This window comes from Fragaria vesca, linkage group LG6 (assembly GCF_000184155.1).
Source record: "Fragaria vesca subsp. vesca linkage group LG6, FraVesHawaii_1.0, whole genome shotgun sequence".
NCBI lineage: Eukaryota > Viridiplantae > Streptophyta > Magnoliopsida > Rosales > Rosaceae > Fragaria > Fragaria vesca.
The window spans coordinates 4,595,121-4,606,038 of NC_020496.1; the positions used below are offsets into that span (position 1 = coordinate 4,595,121).

Below are 10,918 nucleotides of genomic sequence, written 5' to 3' on the forward strand. Positions count from 1 at the left end.
GCCGGTGAAGTGGTTGCTTGCATAATGGGTTAGTGGTTAGTATACCAACTGCAAACCACTCACAGTCCTGGGTTTTGATCCCACGGTAAGAAGAGGAAGGGGAAAGCAGCTATCGAACCCAGGCCATGGGGACAAAAGAAAACAAAGAAAAAGGAGGCTGGTGAAAGTTGGAATCGAACCAGGTCAGGATAGGAGATGAAAATCTTTAGTAAGCCATTTGCCAACTGAACTAACAAGGATAATGGTGCAACATGCACAGAGTGATATATATCATAGATTTTTGTTTAGGCTTCGGCCCATACTCAAGTAGATCCGCCCCTGCTGTGACCATGATCTCCAACCCCAAGCTCTTCCCGCTCTCTCTTCCTTCTTCACTTATTTCGATTCGGGCTTTGATCGGTGAGGGGTTTCGACCACCTTTGACTCCCCGACGACGTTGTCCCATTGCTCCGGCCACCGGAGCCTTTCCGTTGTGATAAATCTCAGCCAGAGTGTCAGGTATTCTTAATCTTCAACATTTTCAGGGCTAAATTCTTATTCCATGCATGTACTAATCTGGGTATCATTTCTGTACAAAGAATTGATCTCGTTTTTGTCTCTGTTCACTTTTGAAGTAACCATTTTTGGGTGGTAATTATTTTGCATTGTGTTTTGACTCTTGGGATATTTTGCTCTTAATTGTGTATGAAGGATATTTGAACAGTGTGTGATTTGGGTGTAAGGTAAGTGTTGTTGTTTAGTCTGCTTAATGTCTTTTTGTTAGGGAGATGGTTCATAAAGTTGGCATCCCTTAATTCAAAGCTGTGATATCAAACTTAGGAGAACATGTTTCCTTTCCATGTTTAGACTGTACAATATGTGCTTGGCGGAGAAATCTTACTCAATCAGAACCTAAACAAGTTCTTCGGAAGCTTTATTCACGACTAAATTGGGAAATCCATAAAGGTATATCTGATTCAAGTTTGTGCTCTTGTACTGTTCACAATTACAATCACTTCATTAATAACCAATCTACTCACCGTATAACATTCTAGATGGCATTTGTCTTAGCGTCTAGATACAGAACAATGGTTTTGTCATCTGATTTAAGTGGAGGCAATATACATAAGATTTGACTACATCATATGTGTTGCCATATAAAGATCAGCCTGATGCTTTAAAAGACCCACCAGAAGAATATGATTTCATTACACAACAAGATCAAAAACAATTCATGAAAAGAGTCGCTTGACCACAGAATTTCAGGTACATTGAGGGATTATTATCTGTTCCTAGCCTTTATTTTAAGTGCATTACTAACTGCTAGTGAAGGAAGAGCTCCAGACTGATTCCATATACATTTGAGCTTCTTTTTCTTCAGTCTTTTTGAGGGAAGAGATCCACCCTACCGCTGCATAAAAGCTAGCTCCTTTAGCAGTGCATGATAGAGTTTTTTTCATTTACTTGAGCTTTTTTCATGTACAGCCCAGCAGGAGGTCTTGGTTCTGCTCACTTCCATACCCCCAAAACACTATTACAGCTGGTCTTCCTTATGGAATTCATCCTGTTTATGTGCTTTATATATCTGTTAATTTATCTTAACTCCTCAGATTTTCTGTATTCTGCTCTTTCATAGCACCAATTAGCATTAACATTATTAAAACTGTATTTTTTTTTTTTTTTTTCCACCAACCATCATCATCATATAAATAAAATGGTTCCATTGAAGTCTTTTAACTGCATTTTTAAGTTACATAGTATAGCAGTCCATATAAATCAACTATCATGTATCCAAGTCAATTATATTGTTGATGTCACCATTCTGGAAGTTGTCCTTTATCGACTACTTGCCAAATGAACTTTCAATTGACTGCTTGAAAACTGCACCCTTCTTATTTTCTTTTTGCCATTAAGAAATATCAAGCTTCTATGAAAAGGAAAGTATAGACATATATATTTTGCTCAGCATCTCAAGTACATAAGTGATAGGCAAACATGAATGTATTATTTAACAGAACAGGTTATGTCTGATATTTTACTTTAACTAGGAACTGCTAACTATGTGTATATTGCTTGTCACAGAATAGTCTTTTGAACAATGAAGGGGCCATTTCCAACTCTAGCAGTGGATCAAGTGATGATGTTGATTAGGTCAATGGGGTTGGGGACTCCAGCACATTCTAGTAGGGATTGAGGGGCAGGAGAGTATGTCATGCCAAATGTTTCGCCTCCTCAGTTGGAGCGATAAGGTATCATGGTTGAGATCAGGAAAATGATTGAGTGACAAAGGGTTTGTTTCGAAGCCAAGATTTATTTGTTAGAAGCAAGGATCAGTGGTGATTTCCCGGCCACAAGTATGCCACTTCCAACTCGTCTGCAGCCTTCAAACAAGGGCAGGTGTTATGGGAAGAACGACGTTGAGGTTGATGAAATTGATGCGGAAACTTTCTCATTTGGAGACAGAAGAGGATTCATGAAGGCAAAAGTTTAAAGCATCATTTAAGTTTGAATCCCTCTCAAGAAGGGCCTTAACTGATAATGTGTATTTGTTGAAAGTTGAAACTGAATGCAACTTGTTGCTCTTCTGCTAAATTTGGGACAAGCAGGCAGTGACATATTTTACTTGTACATGATTCATAAGCGAAATGAGAATACACAAAGACTGTTTTCATATTGAACAATTTGCTGAAAATATGAATCAGTAAAAGATTTTGGTAATGATAGAGATTGTATATAGTGAATCAACCTTTCCCAATCAAAATGGTTAAACACAAAGACTGTGTTCATGTCCACATTTAGCCAGCTCTGCTGCAAAATGTAAAACTGATTCACAATTACCGAAGACTTTGAGCAGTCAATAGCTACCAGATAACTCTCTAGCAGATCACAAAGCCACAAAACCTACATCAACCGACCTATATATATATATATATATATATATATATATACGACTTATTGACTTTAACCGACCCAGAAGCACTCAAGCCAAAAAATTACAGTAGATCTGCATCAGCCTGATTTGGTGTCCCCAACCAATAAAAACACGACACGTGTCCAGCTGAAAAATTGCTAGCATCGTGAGTTTAGTTTAACGTCTCCGTTTTCTCTGTGTCCAGCAGACGAAGACTGCTGGTTTTGTCGCCACTCCTGGTTTCTTGTCTTCGATAATCCAAGGTAAAACTCTTTTTTATCAACTTTACATATCAGTTGGATGTTACTAGTCTTTGTAATTTGGGGTTTATTGATTGTTGATTGGGAAATTTTGGCATTCACGTGGGTACTTTGATTATGTATTGTCCTATGAGAAGTTTTGATAATCATACATGGGCTTAATGAACTACTTTCACGAGGTAACTTTGAGGTTTATGCAATGGAATGGATATGATTTCAAGACATTGTAAACAGAGAAAATGTACACACATATAATACAACAATTTCTTTAGCTATGCGTACCCTGGGATCATTTCGGGTTGAGCAAGCCATGTTTTAATTTTTTTGTTCACATCTAGCCTCTGTTTGGTTTTGATCCATGCCCGGCCCGTATACAATTGACATTTGAAACGAGATATAGAAGGTTAGGCTGTTTTCTTAAAGGGTGCAGCTATTGTCATCCCACCAAATACTTTGTTCACCCTATATTTTAATTTTAAATTAAATATTTCAATACTAACCCCATAATCAATAATTTTTGTGAAAATATAATATGAAACTAAAATCTATAAAATCCAAACAATAACAATTCTCCGCATCTTTATATAGGAAAAAAAATTTCTTTATATCTTTTAAATCAGATTTGAGAATCACTTCAATCTTTAACAGGATGGTTAGACAGTATGATTGGATTGTTCGTTCTTATTTTTATTTGATTTATGACTTCAAATGTAGTCTTTCATATATAATCGTAAAGAAGGAACTCAAAAAATAGATCGAGGAGAACATATATAGGATGTGGTTTGAGAAAAATGGAGGTCTGCGTCTAATATATAGATGAGATATTTGACTATTTGTATATATTTTTATATTTTATCAGATTGAAAAAAATAAAAGAAAGAAAATAAAAACCAGATTTTCTCAAAATTGTAAGGGCAGAATTAGAACGTTAAAGATAAAAAATAAGACGTGAGGTGAATTGAGCATTTAGTAGGGTGGAAATAGCCGTACCCTTTCTTAAATTAATTGCGGAATTCTAGCTAATAAGTTTTTTTTTTTTTTGTAGTGAAGAAGAATTCTTTTTTTTTTTTAGAATGTTTGAAATGATCCGGCCCAACCTTGATCAGAGTTTAGGGTTTTAGTTGAGAACATGAGCAGCACCTATATAAGGGAAAATATAAGGTTTTGCCAACACCTAAGTAAAACCACCAATAAAAATAAAATATAATCTGTGGAGTAAGTCGATCTTGTTGAACATCTGATCTGGGTTCTTTTTCTTCCTCCTTTCCTCTAACTAATTTACTAATCTGTGATTCTGTATTTGTAGGGATGAAACAACCCCTTTCTTCTTTGACCAGGGCCTCGTAAGTTCCCAACTGCATGCATGATCGAATTGCCATGTTTGTTTGGAGTTTGTACAGTCTTTTCCATTTGTAAATGTGTTGGTGTCTAGTATTCTATACTTGTAGTGGGTATTATTGTTTACGGTTGTTGATACTTTCGCTTAGTTTGAAATCAGAAGAGATCTCTTACTCTAAGATTCAAGAAAACAGATCGAGTATCTAAAATGAGTAGCTATTAGATATCCTCGATCAATCTTGCTGCAATTGCTAGAAAATGATTCAAGTGGAAGTGGAAATCAGATTAGGGCATGTTAGAAAATGTGAACGCATAAGAATGATAATTATATGCACTAAGCAAAGTGTGATGTTGGATGTGTACTAGAATTTTGAACACTTGAGAAACTTGTTGTTTTTGTTTTTAAACCAAGTGATATGAGCAAATTATGCGAAGAAGGAATCTGGCCAGTCCCACCTGTCTCACTACTAGGCATAAATGAGTAGATTTTCGATTGTGGACTCTCGAATAGGAGACCTTGATAAAAGTTTGATAGGTACATTTGTTTTGAGCAGATTTGTTTTACGAGAGATGAAATCGGATACGGGATTATTGTAATGTTTAGGGCTTAGCTAAAGAGAATGTTAATCTAGAATTTGGTTGAATCCTTTATTTCTTCTCAGAGTTTCTCATGTTTGTGTTGTTTTCCTCTCTTTTTTCTCGATGCTACATGTTTGTGTTGTTATAGCTGATTAGTATTGAGCAAATTAATAAGCAAGAGCATGTAGTCTGCAGCGTATTCTGTATAATTATATCTTTACATATTGACATTTTCGACAGAAATGGGCTACCCCAAGTACAAGCTGGAAGAGGAGTAGGCAGCGTGGTAGCTGGAGTAGCCTTAGTAGCTTCAACAGGAGTACTCCTTACAAGCGCTGTTAAGAAATCTTTGTCCTCTGATCATCATAATACGTCCTCACAGAAATTGACGACGAATGATGCTCTTACGTTCCTCAAAGAAGTGAAGGAGACGTTTCGAGATGAAATAATAAGAGAAATGTTTTATTATCTGTTTTTTGAGGATGTCATGAAGATTTTCAAGTCTCAAAGGTAGCACTAGACCCGTGAACTTTTCCCTTGTAAGAAGATATCTCGGTGCTTTAGCTGCTGTTATTTATCTTTGCTAATACATTACCATCTCTCTTTCAGATTTGACAGGACAGATGTCATTGCCGTAGTAGAGGGTTTGTTTAAAGAAGTGAAGGATACGTTTCAAGACCAAAGAGGAAATAAGTATGTTATGTTTCTTGAGGTCATGAAGGATTTCAAGGATCAAAGGTAGCACTAGACCCGTAATCTTTCCCCTTTGTAATAGAAATAGCTTGGTGATTTAGCTGCAGTTGTATATCTCTGCTAATATTACCCTCTTTCAGAACCGACACGACAGGAGTCATTGCAAGAGTAAAGGAATTGTTTAAAGGGCATACCAAGTTGATTTTGGGGTTTAATACCTTTTTGCCTAAGGGTTATGAGATGACTCTTGATCATGAGGAAGTGGAACCATTCGAAGATACTTCCAATCTTGTAAACATGATCGAGGTGATTATTAGTATGGTATTCTTTTGTTCTTTCACTAATACTAAAGTTTATTACTTACCTTTTAATGCGGGATATCTGTGTCCTGCAGAATCATTTACAAAATGATAAGCAAGTACGCAAGTCATTCTTCAACATACTGAATGTTAAGAAGAATCGCAAGAAGTTAACTGAGGTTTACGTGGAGGTAAATTTGATTGTTTAATGTCTCCCAGTCATTGTCCTCTTCTTTTTGGCCCTCATAAACTCTTCCTGCTCATGTTCATATAGTAGTTAATTTGACACGACCCACCCCGAATTTCACCCTGAAACCCAGAGTAAGTCGTGCGGGGACCACCTCCAAGGAAAATTTACTGAAAAGATTAAGCAAATCTCCCTTGCAGATGGACAACCCTAACTCGAAAATTTCATATTACACTCTTAATTTAACACTTCTGAACATCACATAATATACAAAAATTCTAAAGTATTCAAAGCTACTAAACACAAGTGGAAGCAAGAAAACACGAGTAGGTTGAACAGGTAACCTACTGATGAAAACTGGCCGAAAAGCGGGTGACTATGCCTCGTCTCCTACTAGATCCAACCCGAACTCTGCAGACTGGGCAATTTAAAACGAAGGGCCCAGGGGAAAACATTTAATAACGTTAAAGTGAGTGGACAAAAATAAAATAATAAATAAAATATTTATGTTTCCCCAAATTAATTTCTAAGGAAAAATCGAATGCATGCCGCAAGCGATAAAACTTTTATCCCATAAAATATCGAGCCTCTCAGACTCTATAATATATGTATGTATTTACACTCGTCCATACTTCCTATATAAATTCATGGGTCTATATAGGGCTACTACGCTCGCGTCCAACGCTCACGTCACGCCTTAATGCGATGCTACACTACGCCATTAAGGTGGACAGACAGGTGTATAAATATGTGCCCATACCCCTATATGAATTAAACACTCATATAAGGCTACTACGCTCACGTCACACCATAATGTGGCTATATGCTACGCCATTAAAGTGGACAGACACATATGGCTAGCTAGCTTTTATATACATACTCTCCTCAATATACATATTTATACTCACCGAAAAATCCCATTTTTCGGTAACTCTCCAAGAGAAATAAAAGCGTCAAAATTAAATGACATCAAAACTCCAACAATTTTTAAATGCTCAACCAAAACCATAGCATGCATATTATTTAAAATAAAAGTCCACTCACTAATTAGGCCTAAGCCTGATGTCGATCTGGGGTCTCGTCTGCTCGAGCCTCCTCACGTCCTGTTCCAAATATAATATTAATTTCCCAACCAATAATCCAATATTTAATCAAAATAGGCAAAATTACCCGAGAGCCATAATTACGCTCATCATTGCCTAACTTCGATATTCTTACATCGGAACAATCCGAACTTAAATATCATACTCAACAGTCGTAAATACAACCTTTCCAAAATACGACTTAAATCCTACGGCCGGATTCTACATTAATTAACCGCCAAAAATACCAAACTTCGGAAATTCACAAACCTATCCAAATCTCATCCAAAAATTCCATAAATCACACCAATATACTCCTCTTAATATTCCACATTTAAAACCCTAAAAATCTCCTAACCGGCGGCGGCCGGAGGCCAAATCCGGCGACCTCCGATGGTCACCAAATTTTGGCAGCATCTTTCTCTCAACCTCCTCTACAACATTCCTAACTACCACAAACTCCAATTCTAAGCCTAAGCACATCAATCGAACACAAATACACAAAAAAGCCTTAGAAATTTCAAGTTCCCATTTCTCCTTACCTAGCTCAAGAGGGAGGGAGCTACTTGGAGGGGTTGTTGCACGGGAGGAGCGCTACAAAACCGTACCAAGCTTGCCCGGATTGGTGGCCGGAGGAGGAAGTTCCGGCGAGAAAACCGATTCGGCAGTCGGAGCTTTCGGGCGGCGTTTCTCCCTCACGACGGCGCTAGGGAGGCTGTCACCGGTCTAGAAATGTTGCTGGGAGGGAGACCGACCGAACGGGACCGGTCCGGCGGCGAACGGAGGCCGGAAACTTTTCTGGGTGTAGAGAGGGGAAAACCGGGTGAGAAGAGAGAGAATCGGGAGGGAGAGAAAGAAAAAAGAAAAGAAGAAGAAACGGGTTGGGCTCGGCCCACGCCGACCCAACACTCCTTTTAACCCAAAATTCCAAAATTCAACACCCCGAAATAATACCCCAATAAAAATTACCTTTTACTAGCTAAAATTTATCATTTTACCGTCGTCGTATTTCCTCATACGAATAATCCTCCGCACATAATCGTCCCCGAAACCCTCTAGGGACCAATTAAACTATTTACTCAATGATCGAGACGGTAAAATTCTTATTATAATCACGCTAGTAAATAAGGTAAAAATATAAGGGTTGGGATGTGACATAATTTATTTGAACTTTCAGGTTGTTTCTTTATTTCGTGACCACCTAGATCTGATAAGAGAGTTCACTAGATTTCTTGTACCAGAACTACCAATACAGCGGAGTTCTTCTTCAACCACACAACTTGGGACTTTATTTAGTAGAATGATAATTAGTAGATTGTGATAACTTATTTACAATGTTGTGAAGTTTCACTTAAACTTTCACTATTTCCTTGGTTTTGAGATGACGTTTATGACTAGTAAGTTCATGTAAAATTTTCATGTCGAATTCATATTTGACTATTATTTTTGGCGAGCATCTCTAGCAGCATTGATAAATTGAAATAAATAAATAAATAGAGATTTGTCAAATTTTAAATGAATCTTTGCTCCAAGAGTATATTTTTTTTACTAAAGACGGTAAGCTTTTATTTATGATAAAAATCATACATAATCAGTGATTATGTCACTTACATAAGCGGAAAAGCAATAAAGCAAACAAGATGCACAAAAACATCTATAATAAAGGAAAGCAAGATGCACAAACGCCTCTAAAAGAAGGAGTAACCACATGACTTGATTTCAAAAATCAGGTGAACTGAGATATTGAAACGTCCATAGAGATCATTTAGTCCATCAGGAAAATCGTGGTCAAGGTGGAAAAAAAATTTCTATAGCTTTATGTAACTATAGAATAATTATCATTGTAGAAGGCTTCATACTTTTTGTACCATTGAATTTGTTATATTCTCTCAATTGTAGTAGCATTTTTATTTTAGTCATATCCTTTACATTTTATAGTTTTGTACGTCTCAAAAATTAGCTTTCATAACTTGTAGGAGTAGCTTTTGTTATGCTTGGTAGTAGCTTTTGTTCAGTTTTGGTAGTAGCTTTTGTACAGCTTTGTTGTAGTATTTTTTCTTGCTAGCGGTAGCATCTTTTTTTGTTTGCGGTAGATTTTTCTTTTGCTGGTAGTAATATTTTTTTTTGCTACTGGTTGTAGCTTTTGTTGTTGGCGGTAATATATTTTTTTTGTTAGTAGTAGTAGTTTTTTTTGTCGGCGGTAATATCTTTTTTTGTCACTAATAGTGGCTTTTGTGGTAACCGAAATCCTCATCGGAGGTCGGCCGAAAAATTCACCAGAGACCTCGTCAGAGGTCGGCCGAAGACTTTTCCAGATAAGAGAGTAGTTGTTGATTTTTACAATAGTGGTATTTTCATAAATATAAAAGAGAGGGAGAGCTTCCAATGAGGACCTTATAATGAGGACCAAGTGAAGACTTTCAAATGAATGGTCGGATGATATGTACATGGGAATTAGAAAATATCAATTAAAAGTCAAAACCTTGATCCAACCGTTCATTTAAAAGTCCTCACTTGGTCCTCATCATAAGGTCCTCATTAGAAGCTCTCCCATAAAAGAGATACTCTAATTTTTTAGTTGGATGGTAGTCTGTAATTTTGTTGGACTTCAATACCTAATCTAAAACTCAATTTAGGCTTGGATGGGTTTATGTGGGTAAAATGTTTGAGTTGACCTATACGGGAAAAAATGTCTCAAAATAGACTTTTATGTAAATGTCTCTAATTAAGGCTATAACCAATCATAATTAGCCATTTAGCATTTAATTAGCACCACCGTTTTTGAATTACCGAGTAAGGTTGTTTTAGTTGTTTATTAAGTTCCACCACCAAAACAGTTTAGTGTAATCCACAATTTAAAATGATAGTGTATATATGTTTGTGGACAAAAATAATTGTACAAATTTTCAATACATAAATGAAATATTGTAGTATACATTTTATTTCTTTCTTTCTAGATGGAATATAGCGTCTTAACATTTTTTGTTATTTCTTTTTTAGTAAACACGTACAACTATAACAAACGTACCTCATGAGTATCATTCACCAAAATTTTAGAATTACTTTTTCTTTAATTTTAACTTTCAATAGTTATTTTAGCTATCATTTGTCATATTTCAAACTTTTCCTATTTATTTTGTCCGCTCTAAAACTAACCGGCTAATTACCCATCCTTTAGGCCAAATTTTCGGTTGCGTATCAATCTCTTCCCGGTTCAGTTTCTTTCTATATATATGCTATAATTTTGGCATTTTTGTTATAATCTAACATATTACATATACATGCTCCTTAAAAAAAAACATAGTAAATTGTTGATCAATGCATAACTCACATTGCGTCGCAACCTAAAATCGATGCATAATTCATATATTTTATCTAATGAAAATTGGATTGAAATAATCATTATGTTTGGGCACCAAATTTTTTTCCGCACTGGGCATCAAAAGTCTTAGGACCGGCCATGTTGTTCTGTGTACACTAACTCCTACGGATGAAGAAGAAAAAAAAAACGACAACTATATATACTTATTAAATTTGAGATGCTAGTAAAATATCATTAACATTTTGATGTAAATTGAAAGTCTCAATTA

The 10,918-nt window shown here is 36.2% G+C and overlaps 1 protein-coding gene across 1 annotated transcript; it reads left to right on the top strand.

Annotated features, from left to right (window-relative positions):
• Positions 1-4,965: 4,965 nt before the first annotated feature.
• Positions 4,966-6,268, top strand: LOC101310629 (paired amphipathic helix protein Sin3-like 3-like). The gene is made up of 6 exons (XM_004304917.1): positions 4,966-5,023; positions 5,151-5,160; positions 5,308-5,577; positions 5,677-5,805; positions 5,901-6,066; positions 6,155-6,268. The coding sequence occupies exons 1-6, from the start codon at positions 4,966-4,968 to the stop codon at positions 6,266-6,268; spliced, it is 747 nt and encodes a 248-aa protein (XP_004304965.1).
• The last annotated feature ends 4,650 nt before the right edge of the window (positions 6,269-10,918 follow it).

Coding starts and splice junctions, on each gene's coding strand:
- LOC101310629 (XM_004304917.1), top strand. CDS start 4,966: ATGAGTAGATTTTCGATTGTGGACTCTCGAATAGGAGACCTTGATAAA. Junction 5,578..5,676: donor AAGATTTTCAAGTCTCAAAG/GTAGCACTAGAC, acceptor TCTCTCTTTCAG/ATTTGACAGGACAGATGTCA. Junction 6,067..6,154: donor ATCTTGTAAACATGATCGAG/GTGATTATTAGT, acceptor TGTGTCCTGCAG/AATCATTTACAAAATGATAA.